Source organism: Rhamphochromis sp. 'chilingali' (genome assembly GCF_963969265.1).
Source record: "Rhamphochromis sp. 'chilingali' genome assembly, chromosome: 18".
Classification (NCBI taxonomy): Eukaryota; Metazoa; Chordata; class Actinopteri; order Cichliformes; family Cichlidae; genus Rhamphochromis; species Rhamphochromis sp. 'chilingali'.
The window spans coordinates 18,428,789-18,445,281 of NC_137945.1; the positions used below are offsets into that span (position 1 = coordinate 18,428,789).

At 38.5% G+C, this 16,493-nt stretch overlaps 1 protein-coding gene across 1 annotated transcript in view; it reads right to left on the bottom strand.

Annotated features, from left to right (window-relative positions):
* The window catches only part of stau2 (staufen double-stranded RNA binding protein 2), a 102,672-nt gene that overhangs the window by 59,205 nt on the left and 26,974 nt on the right, over positions 1–16,493 (bottom strand). The window contains exons 7-10 of the mRNA XM_080865409.1: positions 15,731–15,838; positions 6,273–6,485; positions 6,033–6,170; positions 646–774 (exon numbers count right to left, since the gene is read on the bottom strand). Coding sequence (XP_080721535.1) covers positions 646–774; positions 6,033–6,170; positions 6,273–6,485; positions 15,731–15,838 — 588 coding nt within the window. The remainder of the gene's footprint in view (positions 1–645; positions 775–6,032; positions 6,171–6,272; positions 6,486–15,730; positions 15,839–16,493) is intronic.

Sequence of the window (16,493 nt, forward strand, 5' to 3'; positions counted from 1 at the left end):
ATGTATTTCTTGAACATCACAATGAGTTCAGTGTACTCAAATGGCCTCACAATCAATCCAACAGATCACCTTTGGGATGTGATTCACATTATGGATGTGCAACTGACAACATCTGCAGCAACTGAGTGATGACGTCATGTCAATGTGGTTCAAAATCTCTGAGGAATGTTTCCAGCACTTTAATTAATCTGTGCCACAAAGAACTATTGCAGTTCTGAAGGCAAAAGGGGGGCCAGCTTAGTGCTATCAAGGTATAACTAATAAAGTGTTCACCTCTTCAACAGTTTTAACATGTTTTCACTTTAGTAGCTACAAGAAATCGGAACCAAATGTAATCTGTGGATCATATTGATATATTCATATCATTATGAAACAAATGAGATAATTTATAGATGCAGTATAAGAAACCAGTGCTGGGAAAGTTTACATTTCTAAAACGGCTGTGAACAAAACCTTCTGTATAATTAATTGTGTGATTTATTCCTCCCCCCCATTATGTAGAATCTTTTAAAACTTCAAATAACATTCAACAATATACAACTACTACCAGTCAGGAAGTAAGATAAATAAACAGTTGTGCAGCAAAGTGGGAGGCTTGTATATAAAACAGATATGAAATATACAAGCTGGCGAAGGCGTTTTTACCTCAGCCGGGTTCTGAGGGACTGTGGAGGCCTTGTATCCCAGCTGTAGCAGCATAGCCTCAGCTGCATTCCGCTTGGCAACCTTCTTGTTGGGCCCTGTTCCCGTGGCAACCTCATTATTCACCTTCACCTGTATGGGAATGGAGGAAAACACGCATATAAAGAAACCAGTACACACAAGTGAGATAAAGACACTAGCAATATTTGCTGATTCACAACTGAACATTCTGGTTTTGCTGATGCATCCTGTTGTGATAATGACTAACTGTTCCTTAGTTTTTTTTTAAAAAGTTTCTTTTCTCTCTTTTTCAGAGCTGAGGCAGCCATGCAGTGCACATCGCACAAAAAGAATCTGAGTGAAGTGTTTGTTTTTCAGTAATCCCAAAACATTAAATCTGTCTATACAGAATGTAAGCAGAAATTTCCAAGAGAATATCAGACGTCGTTATGTTATCCAAACAGACAATTACACTGTACAAATAACATTCTGGGAGCCAAAGCCTGTGAACTGCCAGGCCTCAGCGCACTCAGTCAAAGTGGTCTGACATGCTCGCTAAGTACTCATCTGAATACATCACGAAGGTCACAACAGAAGGAGAAGGAAGGAAGGCCTCAATAAATTCCCCAATCACTAAACAAACACAATCACTCTTTTATCAAAATTTAAACGATGATCAGCTCCTCAGAAAGCGTTTGACAAAAAGGTGGAGCCCTTTCTGAAGTGATGGCTTCAGACAAACGATACGAAAACAGAGACTCATTTGAGCCCTGCTGCCTACCAAAGGAAACAATGTGGAAATTTTAGAAGATGGAGTGGACTGCACAAAAGAACACACACACTCACGGGGACTAATGTGTGCATCAAAGAGGCATGGAGAATAGGTTTGAGGCTGAATTACCGCCTGATGCTAAGAGAAGCTCTGTTCTTCACATGAAAGAAAAGGATTATGGAACGAGAGACTAAGTGGGAGAGTTTGACTGGGAGAGGCAGCCAGGGAAAGATGAATAGGAAGAGAAAAAGACAGACTGCTGTTAAAATGGCGAGCATAAATAACAAATGCACACGTTTAGCAATTTTACGGTGTGAAGCGGTGTGGGTTAGTACAATGCCACAATCTTTCCAGGAGTATATGTCCCAGAAAATCCACCCCAAGATATGGTCAAAGAATTTGCAAAAAACCAAACAAACGAATAAACAATCAAACAAAAAAAAGGCCTCAGTTAGCATGTTGAATTTTAAAGTTCATGACAGCACGATTAGAAAAAGACTGAACAAGTGTGGTTTGTTTGGAAGGGCTGCGAGGAGAAAATCTCTTCTCTCTAAAAAGAACATGACCGCATGGCTTAGGTTTGCAAAGAACAAACCACAAGCTCTCTGGATCAATGAGGCTCATTCATGAGTATTTTCATGGAAACATTCTTACCCTGTGCAAAAAACAATCACGTAAACAAAATTACTAACAAATTCACTGCCATTAGCTAATTTCTTTATATAAAGAAAGATGTTTGATGCCAGGTGACGTAGAGAAAGAGATGTATGAGAGAATCCTGCACATGGTGAAAGTCCAACTGAAGACACTAGCTCAGGCTGAAATAATTGAGGTTAAAATATGAGGTTAAAAGGGCTAAAATATCTCTACCCAAGAAACTCATTGTGGCTCAATTTCTTTTTAAAAAGAAAAAAAAAACAGTTTGGAAATCCGAATTGATACATAAAAAATAAAATAAAGCACTAAAAGACTAAAAGAAAAAGAAAAAAAAGGTCACGCACAAGGAGCAACCAGATTGGTCACTCCAAGATGAGAAACTTGGTTCAATGGAAAAAAGAAATCTAGATTCCCCGGTATCCATGGAACAGTACCAAGAACTGTATATGACACTCAGCAATCGCCTTTTCATTTGGTATTTCATTTTCTTTACCTGTATTCTGAGCATTTCTTTTTTTGGTTTGCTGTTTACGATACATATGAATGTTTCACACGCTAATCAGTGATTCATTAATATTGTTGTACCTGAAAAAATTTAGAAATGTTTTGGAGATACAAAGTATGTGAAGGTGTGGCTGTCACAGAAAAATTTAAAACACAGCTTTTTGTCATCTCTGCTGAAACATAAGTGAATTACAAGCAGCACACTAAGTCCAACATCTAAAGACGTTTTTTTTTTTTTTTTTCACATGAAGGGTGGGACAGAATATCAAAGCAGCAACATAACTAATCACTTCCTCATGTGAAATACTTTCAATACACACTGATGCCAAATATCAATATTCTTATTAAAACTCTAAACCAACTGTAAACTGGCTGGTACAATTTCTCAAGAGATGAAGTTAGGAAGAAACTCAGAGGGAAAGTACCAGACAACACGGTTAGCAGGGGAAAGCAAATCAAAGAGCTAATTCATTGAATCGATTAATTAAAAGTGAGGAGCAATAATACACAAAGATTCAATTTTCTCTTCTTCTGTTATAAAACTATTGCAGCGTACTGCTAAAGACTGTATACTGCAGAATCACTGTGTTGTGAATATTTATTGAGTTCATAATTTAATAGTTATTGAACTATAGCACTGTATGGATTCCCTACTTTACACAATGAGCTTGACTGATTTGTTAGAGCTTAATAAAACATTTTCAAAATCATGTAATGATCTGATTTACATAAATGTCATCGGCATTTACCTGACAAGTTCTTTTAAAATCAACAAAGCATTTCTCAAGATTGTCCTTCAATCTTAATTGCAAATTAATTTTAACACGTGGGTAATTAAAGAAACACATTTGGCAAAAACAGTAGTTTAGCTTTAACTTGTAAAAGTAGGGCAGGTAAATTAAAGAGGGCAAATTCCAAGTTTAAAGTGCACAGTTTATTAACTGAAGCCAATTTCAACTTGGCTTCAGTTAATAAACTTAATTTCAACTTGCAGACACAGATTATTTTTTTCTCCTGTGGTTTTTCATGCATGACCTCAAATAGGCTAAACAACTCTGAAAGAGATAACTGTGGTATCTGATGAGATTTCCTCATACAAAGATCCTACTCTGTTTACTGGACTAATAATAAACACCAAACCACCCGTAACTAAAGGTTGCAGCTGACAGAGGAACATGACATTTTATGAATACTAGCTCCTTAATTCCAGTATCATCCTGTGGTACAGAAAACAGACTTCGTGCCACCGACAACTTGAAATGTAATAGCATAAAAAAAAGTTGGCTGCTCCAGTGATGGAAACGGCTGTAAAGATGGATGTTCATCTATTCTAAGCTTTAACTGCATCTATAAACATAATAAATGCTAAACAGAATGTTTCACAAAGGAATGCCGAGCATGAGAGACAAAGAGGAGAAGAGAAAACGGTGAAAGGAAACATGAGGAGGCCGAAATAATTTTAATCCAACGTTGAAATGCAGTAAATGAAAACAGACTTTAATGTTCAGTTATTCTACCACATGTTCCTGACAAAATAACCATGTTTGCACCAAATGCATTAAATTATTTACATGTCTTCTGGTGACTAAACATTAACCAACAACATTTTTTCCTGTTCTTTGACATAGTAAATAATAAATACTGCAAAACTGGAAGTAGGTTCCACACTTAAAAGAACAAAGCTGGTCAGTGGTGCAGGAGGGGAATAGATTTCTTTTCTGCACATTAGCAGGCTGTTCAAAAACGACCTTGTTTGAACAAAGGGGAGCTTGTCATGCTAACACAGTTAGGGATCATAATCCCTGTGGAAACCTAAGAAACCTCGCACCCACGTTCATTACCCACATATAGCCATCCTCCGTGTATGTAGTAGCCTGAGATTCAGCAGATATGAGCTAAGCTCCTTGTCTTTTACAGCATATATAACCCTTTTTAGGACTACTTAGCAGGCCACATTAGCAACGGCAATTTATTTATTTACACAGCACATTTCATTACAAGTAAACTCAATGTGCTTAAAAAAACGGTAAAATAACACAACAATAAAGACCTAGCTATGTAGGACTATGATACCTTGAGGCACACACAGTTATTAAGTGTACGTCTGTGAGAATAAAAAGGTTTTAACTTGTTTTTGAATGCGGACACAAATGGAATTGACGTCAGGTCAGCGGGCAGTTTCTTCCAAAGAAGTAACTGAAAGCACCCTCAGCACACTCAGATCTAACTGAGAATAGTTGAAAGATCGGTACCTGATGACCAGAGAGCTGTAACTGGGTTATAGACACTGAGCAAGTCAGAGATGCACTGAAGGGCCAAACCACTGAGAGATTTATGAACTAACAGAAGAATTTTAAAGGTAATCTTGTATTGAACTGGCAACCAATGACGTTACTTACATACGTGTAAGGCTGCTACAATGTGGACAAGCTGAAGACGTCCTACTGATGATTTAGATAATCCCGTAAATAAAGCGTTAGACTACTCTATCCTGTTTGATATGAACGCAGGGGGCAATGTCTTAGTTTGAGATAAGAGCAGTCCTGGTGACTTTAATAAAATAATTGTCAAATTGAGATCACTGCCCAAAATTATGCCACAGTTCCTGACTTGCTCACTGTGTTTGAGAGAAAGAGATTATAAGTATGAATATATTTTCTGTCTCTGTCTCTTTTTGGAGCAACAACAAATATTTCCACTTTGTGTATATCTTTTAGTTCTTAAAGATTTTAAAGTCAATTTATAGTTGACTTTTCTATGATTTCTCTCAGATCTACAGCAGGTTCTTTCAGCCATCTTTACGTTTTCACTATTTCTCCAAGGTTCTCAATCGATAATTGTCCATCATTTCATCACATGACAACAGTACTGGTAATGTGTACTTTTTACTTTCCTTTTTCTTTTGGCAGGTGAATGAAATACTTCTGAAAATATGCAATAATAATCAGAGATAGCAAAGTCTAAAACATTTGTATATGTGGGTCAGTAATATCATCCAAAAACACGCCAATAAACTGATTATATTCAAAACTCAGTTAACTGTCAAATGGCAAAAATTTGCAGCTAAAAATGATTCTATACAACGATCACACCACCTCCTGCTCGCACGCATGCAGCATTCAAAACTACAATTAGTCGTCGATATTTCAATCAGCTGTTCAATCACTCTTATCAAGCCAGGGTTTTGTTAGAAGGATAAAATCCAGTTTATTAGTAACAGTGACATCATTAAAAATAAAAGCCTAATTTGCTAAACATCTAACATTCAGAAGCGCAAATTGGAAAGTGGACTTAGTTGACTGAGACAAGGTGGGTTTGATGAGTACAATGTGTTCTTTGTGTACGGTCTGCTGTTAATTCCTACTTTAATATGAGAAAGTGGTCTAGTATTTGCAGGACATCATATAGTTGGGAATGTCTTTTCTTGTAGTAGCATATTCTGTGACCAGGAATGTACCTGCATGATGAACTCCCGACGTCGGGGCATCCCTCTCTCTGAGAGCAGCAGGTACTCGGGCTCCTTCTCCTTTTTGGCCTGCTGGATCTGGGCTAGACGGCTGATCGGGTTCATGCCCTGTCCATAATCTGGTCCTGTCTACAAGGAAAAAAAGCCAGTGATGATCTCTTGTAATAACCATAATCATTTATTCTGCCATGCATCCCTGTGTGTGTGTGTTGGTTCACTTTATTAAAGTACCTTGAGGATGGTCTTGGTTCGTTTCTTGTAGTGTGTCTTGGGTTTTTCCACAGTGGGTATGGAGGGAAGCTTCTTCAGGTCCTGCAGGATGGACAGAGCGGCACGTTTCTTGGACAGCTTCTTGCTGTTGCCCTCACCCTCGGCAGAGAACTCCCCCACGGTGACACGGGTCAGGAAGCTTTTCATGTGTGGGGGCCCACTCTCCTTCAACACCTGGAAAGGTTTTTGGAGAAACACAGATGGGAGGGGTTTTTTTTCATAAAAGAGAAATTAAATAAAAATGATAGTACAAAATCTGAATTTATATATGTGTGGGGTTTTTCTCCTGTGTGGAATATGTATAAAGGAGTGTGTGCAGAGCTCTCTGTGAGCAACTACACCAGGTGGTCCAAAACATCTGCTCTCAATGGTCACACACTGCTACCCACCCACATGTGGGTGTGTTATCCATATACAAAACACTCCAAACTGAACAACACTGACGCACAAACACACATATGAAAAGTAACATGTTCCTAGATGACAGTCTCTAGTGATGAAGGCTCAGTTTCCTTCCTCTAGCCTCTGGTCACCTGGGAGACCTAAAACAAACACCGGCTGGCGTTAGGTCATGCTTCTGCAATCACATCTACTTCAAGTCCAACCACAGTGTGCGAGTGTGTGGATGTGTGTGTGTAGCAGGTGGGGTTCTTATATAGGAAAACATGCTGGAGGAAGAATTAAGTTTCACACACTTACTGAGTCCAGCTCTACATGTTCGGTGAACGTGGATCGGTTCCTAGCTCGATGGCTTTCTCCCTTGCTTTCCTTGCTTTTTTTGGGTTTTTTGCTGCAGCAGCTGTGTGCTGCTTTGGATTTTTTCAGCCCCCTCCCACGCTCTCTCCTGATTTTCTTCTTTTGAGCTTAATTTGCGGTGCAGACAGCACAAATTGTAGTAATCAGATGCAATCTAGCAACAGTTGATTTGAACTCAGTGACCGATAAAACAGATTAAACTGATAAGCGGAACCTAGAGCATTCCTCAAATACTTCACACATCAACACAGACTAATACCAGACCTTTGGGGAAACAAAGGATAATGTGTCCATACCCCCTCTTCAATCTACACGACACCCAAAAAAACAAAGATTTTAGTTCAATTAAACTCAAGTGACAAGGCAAGTCCTGTGCATGAAAACTAAACAAATAGAAATCAGTTAGTGAATGTTTAGATAGATACCACACATACAACTATGGCCACAAGTAAAACAGAAAACTCAGAGCAGACACGCATAGTTTTAATGCAACTAACACCTTTTATCACATACATGATCACTTCTTTTCTCTTCCTACTCAACTGACTCCAACATTTTCTTAACAGAGGATACACTGGCCCCCATGTTTCCCATCACTGTTAACCTGTCAGCCTGTGGGCAGTCCTGCACAAGGAATTCAAGTATACAGTAGGTTAGCATGTGCGCTGTAGTGAAGCCTTGAAGCACTAGCTGTCCAAGACATCAGGCAAACTTACTCCCACACTAGGGATCTAACTCTGGTCTTGCTCATCACCAGAAAAGGGAAATGTAACATGGCAGCTTCTTGTATGTTACAACATTCAGTGGGACTGGAAGCATCCCGAGTCAGATTTAGTTTTTTAAGGCATAGTGCTGACGATGACGTCGCACATCACCGGCCGCACTCAGCTAAGATTATGTCACTTTGAGGAAATAGAAATGGATTAACAGTGAAATGTGTATTTAGGGCCATAAATATCTAGATAATAACATTTTTGCAATAGATTTTGAATCAAACAATCAACATGTGACTGACTTTCAGCCTTACTTCAGGAGACTTAACAAAAGTACTGCATAAAGGAATTACAGCCATTTTTATTCATTTTTATACAGAACTTCACATATACTGATCCTGGATGTGAATGTCACAGTAATTCTGGCCTTATCGAAAAAGTTCTTTTTCTAGGATGGAATGATTGTACAGCACACATCTTTAATGACATTAAAAAAGAAGAATTGGTTGCTAAAGTTATTTCTCTAATAAACATAAACATATGCATACACTCACTTAAATAAGATAAGATGAGATAAGATAATCTTTATTAGTCCCACACGTGGGAAATTTGTTTTGTCACAGCAGAAAGTGGACAGTGCAAAGTTATATACCAAAAATTAGAGAACACAGGAATACAATAAGAATAAGATACTGTGCAAAACTGTACAGACTAGAGTAGAATAAAATAAAATAGTATATACAATAGGATAAAAATAGAATACAAATGCGATATACAACCGAGTAAAAATACAAATCCACTTATTAAATCTTTTAACAAGGCTAAGCCCTACTAACTTACTGTTTGTGATCATGATTGACTACAACTGGTAGCTTTTCTTCTTTCCGCATAAAAAGAAGTTGTTGTACAGCACTCATTAGATTGACCAATACTTAGAACAATGGGAAAGTCCAGGCAACTCAGTAGTTCTAAGAACTGGAGATTTATACAAGTTGGGAGCCATTTTCTAAACAACTGCAGATTCCAAGATCATCATAAATTTAAAAAAAAAAAAAAATACATAAATACAAGTTATTCAGATGTGTCACCACTTTGCAAAGGTCTGGATGAAAGGTTTTATAGTCAGACGAGACAAAGACTGAGCTATGATGGCAGTAGATTTGACCACAATGACAAGAGGATGTTTGGAGGAGTAAAGGTGACGCTTTCAAAATTTAAGAGCAATGTACCAGCTGGCAAGAATGGTAGTGGAACCATCATGCTCCAGGGCTGTTTTGTTGCCACTTGTATTGGTATATTGCAAAAAAGTGGATGGAATAATCAAGAAAAGGACAACCTCAAATTCTTCAACTTCACCTCAAATCAAATTAACTAGATAGCTGTTCCTGCAACGATCCCAAACCCACATCAAAACTGGTTTTGGAATGGATAAAGATGGCTAAAATTGAGCTTCTCTAACGGCGTTCCAGCCTCGACCTCAACCCTTTTGAAAGTTTGTGGACTATGCTTCAAAGCAGGGCACGTGCCAGGAAACTAAACCAATTTAAATGAACTCTGCCAATTCTGCCAAGAAGAGTCGTCAAATGTCCAGACAGAACTATGCCAGAAGCTTGTTGATGGTTACTAAAAGTATCTAGTCAAGGTCCAACTTGCTAAGTGACATTTAACCAAAACTTACTGGGGGCGGGTACATATCTGACTATGTATGTCTACTTCTGACCCTGTGTGGATTACAGAAAATCCGAAATAAATAAATAAACTTGTGCACCCAATTCATATTTTTAAAGTAATAAAAGATGTACTGCATGCTCTACAGTCACTTTACCTTAGAAAGAGAGAAGTTCAACGACACCATTAAAAGCCCTAAATTACTGTAAAATCTATGACTTAACGTCTGAAGTCTGGAGCCCTTTGACATCACCTAATGCTGTTTCCTCTTTTGCAACGGTCTGCTAGGCCTTTATTGTAGCCATCTTCACTTGTGTCTTGTTTGTGGGTCTCTTTGTCTTCAGTTTTGCATTTAATAAATAAAAAGTATTAAATATAAATCAGGTATTAAAGTATTAAATACAAATTAAATATAAATCTTGGGTTGACATCCGGTGGCTGACTCGGTCAATTCAGGAATATCCTATTTCTTTGCCCTGAGAAACTCTGGGGCCATTATCCATTTATTTACTCATCCAATTCAATTCAATTCAATTCAATTCAATTCAATTCAATTCAATTCAATTTTATTTATATAGCGCCAAATCACAACATAAGTCGCCTCAAGGTGCTTCATAGATACAGAGAAAAAAACCCAACAATCATATGACCCCCTATGAGCAAGCACTTTGGCAACAGTGGGAAGGAAAAACTCCCTTTTAACAGGAAGAAACCTCCGGCAGAACCAGGCTCAGGGAGGGGCGGCCATCTGCTGCGACCGGTTGGGGTGAGAAATCCACTTTGACAACGATAAGCTTGCCTCCTCGACAGTGTTCTTAACTTGGCTAGATGCGATCAAGGGGTTTTCATAAACACTGAAAATATTCTGCAATCATCTCCTTAAGTTGTCTTCTGCAGTCTTTCAGATCTTTGGGTGTTGCCAAGATGGTCAGTGCTTGTTTTTCAGAAGTACCAGATTGGGGACTTGTCACTCGTAGAGTTTTATTATTGAAGGTTTATCTTTAACAGTTACCAAATGCAAGTTCAATAATGACTTTTTATCTGGTTAGTATGACATGATTAAACAAGGGAACAGGGCTCAAAAGTGACTGTCAATTCACCTTTAGCATATTTTTACAAATACCTAAGGACCTATATGTAAAAGACAAGTCTTTGATGCTGTTGTAACAAATAATCAGATGTGCAAGACAGGAAACCTTTTAACCTCTTCTCAGTTCTATTGTCACTCAAACCTTCTGTGTCTCCTTGTTAATCACACCGAACATCAAGTCTTTAACATTTAGTGAATAAGCAGAGACTCGGTCAAGAAATGTTCTGGCACATAATCTCCATAAACAGAAAACTTAAAAGAAAGAGACAATATTTTGGTTTTCATACTGATTAAATTAGGTATGACATCAATTAATTAATGAGCTGGTTTTGGCAGGCAGAATTTGTCACTATTGGACAGAGCCAAGTTAAATGTTTCACTCTTTTTTGGGGATGGCTGTAGCTCAGGAGGTAGAGCAGTAGAAAAAGCAGATAGAACTAGTCCATTTAGCATTTACACATCTTACAGGGGCATTGATCTTTACATCTAACTCTTGGTGAGAAATCTACTATTTCTTGTTTTGAATGTGTACAGCAGTTACATTAATTAACAGAGAAAAGTCAATGTTCTGTAACTACATTCATCCTCTTTGTCATTCAGGAAGGTGTTTTTGTGGGTTTTTCAGAGTGACAGACTCACACAAATACCGGAGCATGAGCCCTCCAGAAGTGTTCCACTTGCTTATAATTCATCTGTGCTGTTTAAATTGAAAACATAAAGTCACCAATGGGAAGAACGAGATCAAATGTGGCCTACATGGACATATGGCAAGTCAACAAAAAGTATGAGACAATGCGTATATATCTACGCATTCAATGTCACCTACTCTTGGCACACGATGGCGGCAGACAAGCTGCAGTCAGTCTCCTGGCAGACGACACGGGATCTGCGCCACACCGATGGGATTTCAGCACTTCCATTCATTTACACGCACAGTCAGACACACATACATGCAAACAAATAGACAAACACACCCGTCTGCCACCTAATGACAAGGATCAGATTGTATACAGGAAACCTTTGGTAATTCAATGTTGAATTTTTTTTAAAAATCCCATCTATTCTTGTCTCTTTATTTGTTCTTATTCAATCATGTCTCCAGCTCCGCGTGGAGACATTAATACCCTGAGCAGTCTGAGGATTTGAGCATGCGAGAACTCAGGTACTCTAGAAGAGGAGGCTATGGGAGCAGGGTAGGACAATAGTAGGGACTGGTAAAGGGAAGAAAGGCTCTTTTGTGATGAGTGGTGGATGGACAAGCCCTGAGGGAAGCTGATTCTTGTAAGATGGGTGGTTCTTGGCTCGGACCCTCTTCTCTTGTGTCCTCCTTGGAAAAGGAGCCTCCGATCCAACACACAAGCCGTGATTTATAGATTGGTTCCTCTTTGATGCTGACATCTGTTTGATATTGCCTGACGGGGGGATTAAATGAGCCAACTGGCTCTCAGGGTGGCAACGACCCTCATCGCTGCAGAGGGATGGGAAAGCAGACACTCGCTAACAGTGACTCACGGGTAATTTCATGCAACAGTAAGGGCAGGGATGAGCTGATGTGAAAACATGGTTTCTGTGAAAGGCATTCACATGAGAGATGACCATTACTGTTTTATGTGGGACGCATCTATGTGTGTTAGACGAGGGTGTGCATCAAAGAAGATTCAGTAAAGAGGAAAGACATAAAGCTAAACTTTGTCAACTTAGTTGGAATTTAATGGACTAAGTGTGCAAAATGAAATCCATAAAAACAAGTAATTTAGTAATTCACACTTGATCTCCAACCACAGCATACTGGCAGAGCGAGAACATACTGCATCTAAGAGTGGGGATTAAAGTGAATCTGCTCAAGAGAAATGAAAGCTATGAGGGAAAGAGAAATGTATGTTATGCAAGGAGAGGGAGAGGATAGATTTCAATCTCTGTGCTTATAATTTTTCTTTAGTTTTATCTTTAATTATTATCTAGTATGTTGGTTTATGGAGTTCCACGTCTAGAAAGACTGCCGTCAATCTTAACAGATCAAACGCTAACAGTCTTGCCACCAGTGACTACTCTGAAGAAAATTGCCGGTTCAAGTCAACTTGTCAGTGGAACAATCGTTTAATTTAGCGGCAGTTTAACAAATTACTTCTTAATGAGGGGAGATCCATCAAAAAGTGCTCTCTATTTTTGTTTCTCAAACAAAGTACTGAGTGTGATATCTTATTGTGTAATTCTTAAATAATTGGGTTACATTCACAATTTCATTAGTAGTTTATCCTTTTACTTAGTGACACTTCATCAGTGTGTTACCGAAAAATGTAAACTAGTGAGAATATGATTGTCTTTTTATAAGGAAAATGGGGTTCAAGTGCTTCAGGATAATTTAATTCTCACATGTAAGTGACACAAATAGAAGGTAACTCTATTGTAAAGTGATTCAACTCGATTAACTGTATCCGGGTTTTCTTTTCAGTCCTCTTTCCATTCATCGCCAAATGGCAGCTCCAGCAACTGGATAAGCAGTTAAGAAAATTGATGGACGGATGTTTCTTTTTTCCCTTCATTTACTTATTTCTTTGATTTCCCCTTTTTAAAGTATTTTTTTCTTCTTCTTTTTTAAATGTGTGTGGCCATTTGTCTTTGTTTTATTTTCATGGCTGAAAATAAAACAAAGACGTTCAACATTGAATTACCAAAGACAAATGGGAGTCTGTGATGGGAGGGGTGGGGGGTAGCTATCAGGAGGCCACTGGAGGGACTGAAAAGTTTTGTATTTCTGCATTAATGTTTAATCCCTAGAGGTTGCCGCTTGATTCAAATGCCTTGTTATATGTAATCACATGCTTTTCCAATTATTTATTATTCATTTATTTAAAAATAAATAATTTGTTGATTACTGTTTGTTGCCATCTGACACTTCAACATTTGCTTGATGTAGCGCAGAAAAAAAAATGAACCTGATCCCTCTGATTTAAATAATGATATCCTTTTACAGTAGAGGGTAGACCAAACAAACCAAGCTAAACGCTGCTGTCAAAAAGCGCACACAACTCGTAACTTGTGAAATAGTCAAAGAAAATGAACTGTTGACAGAAATGTAGGGAGATGGTGAAAGAGAATAAGTGTTGTGAGAGAAAGCACATGGAGAATATTTACTGATTTACTGCTCATCAGACAGCAGTAATGAACAGTCTGTCTCCAGACTGACAGTGAGCAGAGGAGAGACCGCTCGGAGGAATGTGGCTATGTTCTTCTTTTAAAAACTGCTGCTCTCAGCCTCCAGTTTGGAGGGACTGAAAATGAAAGTGAAATGACTGCTGCCAGTGACAAAGACATAACAGATAATGAATCATGTCAATCCAGACTTAGCTGGATGAAATTATTAATAGCAATTCCAGGAAGGTAAGTGTAATTCCTCTGGTTAAACGCAAGGTAGGACTCACAGGGTAGCCATTCCATACCCTAGTGAGTAAATACATTTTGTTAACAAAGAAGTTGAAAGGTGGAAGGAAAAAGGGAGGATTGGATAGCTTCGCAGATAATTTTTCCACTGTTGTGTAAACTCTTATTAACAAGCAAAGTAAACACAGTGAGAAGATTTTACCTCCCTTCCTCTCCTTACAGTTCATTTCCTCTCAGCCCATCTTCACATCCCCTAGTGTCTGTGAGGAACTGCCCTCTGTAATTTTGGGACTGATGTAAGAGAGGTGGAAGGGAGGAACTCTGTGGAGGAAGGGAGGGGGCACACATTGTAAACTGAGCCTCTCTTGTTTTTGGCACCTTGCTGAGTGCAGAAGAAGAAGTGGGGAGCGATGAGGGAGAGAATATTGGACGAGTCAGCTGAGATATGGTGAAAGCCAAGGAGCACTGAACCAGAGGGTCATACAAGGACACACTAGATTTCATGGACTAAAAAAAAAAAGTTGTGTTGTGACTCTAATGGTTAGAAAAGATGTGGTAGGATTCCCTGTAGAATCCAAAGGAATCTTGTCGGGCAAAGCTAGTAAGGAACTTAATCCTGGTCATATCCAGTGGACCATGTGAGGGGAACAATGTTTTAAGTTTTGGATGTCGGGTTTTACCAGCTGATGCAAAAAGCTTTTCCCAGAAGCAGCCGTGATTAAGAAACAGAAACTACTGTATGCCAAGAAAGCCCATCCTGAGGTGGCATTAGACATGACAGACAATGTACTTCACAAAAACGAAAATCCCTGAATACAATGATTACACATCCTTAACTGTAAAACCAAAAGTGAGCCAAATGCACAGAATTACCAAGTGCCTTTACTCAGGTTTTCAGAAACACATGTAATCCCTGTTTTAATGGCAAAAGGCAGAATTCTGATAACATATTGAAGCTTGGTTTAGCAGATGATGCTAGTAAGTAAAGTTCATTCATAAATAAGCCTGGTTTTAAAGCCTTATTAAATGAGTCTATTAACAATCAGATACAATGTAAAGTCAGTACAATGAGCTTGACTCAGGAACCGAATTTAAGTTAGTTAAGCATAAAACAAACGAGTTAAGAGGCAGAGTTTTGAATGGTGTGATTTTGTCATCATAGTTAAATTTAACAGTAAGTTTGTACAAATAAAGCCTACTCAGAGAGCACAGCACTCAAATAATGGAACAAAGCTCTGCAGTCTTGTGCTGTGTAACCGTTTTGCCTTCTGGGCAGGGATGGGTGTCTAGATTGAAATGTGATTTAATAAAGTAAAGTGTCTTTTAGGGGTTTGTACTCGATTAGCACCAGCTAAGCTGAGTCACCAGTCACAACACCACACCACTGAATCCATTCCCACATGCTTAATCAATTCCATAACCGCACTGAAACACACTCTCATATGTAATGTGTCTCACTAAGATAACAGAGCTCACTGACGCATAAGTAAAGGAAACGTCCGTCCTTATAATAATAAAAAAATGCATTATTAATGAAGGATTCCCACCGTGACTCCTTCAAATTCCAGCATGTTATCTTTTCACACGGCTACTGATGAAAACAATTTTAGAAACACTTCCCACATTTTGACATTACATAAACCCCGGACACCACGACTATTTACACATCATCTCACTGCACAGTTTATCTTCATTCTGCATTCCTTCTGAAATTACTTCAAGGAAGATCATAACTTGCAATTCCCCTTGGTACCAATAATAATAACATTGCACGAACATATCCTTGTGGGTATTTCTCATATCGTTCTCACCTCAAAATTAACAGACAAGTTCCTCTTGAGGGCAATTTCATAGACCAGGCTGATCTCTGATTTACTGGCATCAGCGCCTTCCTCCGTCTCCCCCTTTTCCTCTGGATTCTGGAAAACAAATACAAGATTCGAAAGAGGGAAATGTTTAACAAAGGTCTATCATTTGATACAATGGTAAAATGATAACGAATTTTTTATTTTTTATTTTCACAATTTCCAATGAACAGTGACTCAATGTTTGACATGTCATCAAACATGGACAATACTGAACTGCACACCAGCAGTGTGGACGTCGGCCAACCTGCCACAACGAGAAGCTTGTCTGTATTCTGGAGACAATCCTTATCTGATATGGAATTAAAAACTTGGTTACATGGACACGACTGGTGGTCCTCTGTCTGCACTGGAAGGCCTCTTAAATTGATTTTCTATTAAATTTGAAATTTTTATAGTGAAAAACTGTTCCAGCTTAAATTATCAGTTATAATTTGTGAACATCGTAAACTGTGTCCTCCTTAAAACAAACTAGAGAACAAGAAAAGCTTAAGATCAAAGGATCAGCGCTCACGGGGAGAATCACACATTTATATCTAAGAGACAGGCTCGATGACATTTCACCGTTAAAAATTAAAACTATTTTCTGTCTCCCACAAAAGCAAAAACTAATTAACCTATGAAGCAATTCTGGACTTAACATATGACGGCTCTGGGTTGAACTTACAGTTGAAATTACGAAGCTAGTGATAAGAGCAACTTACAGTAA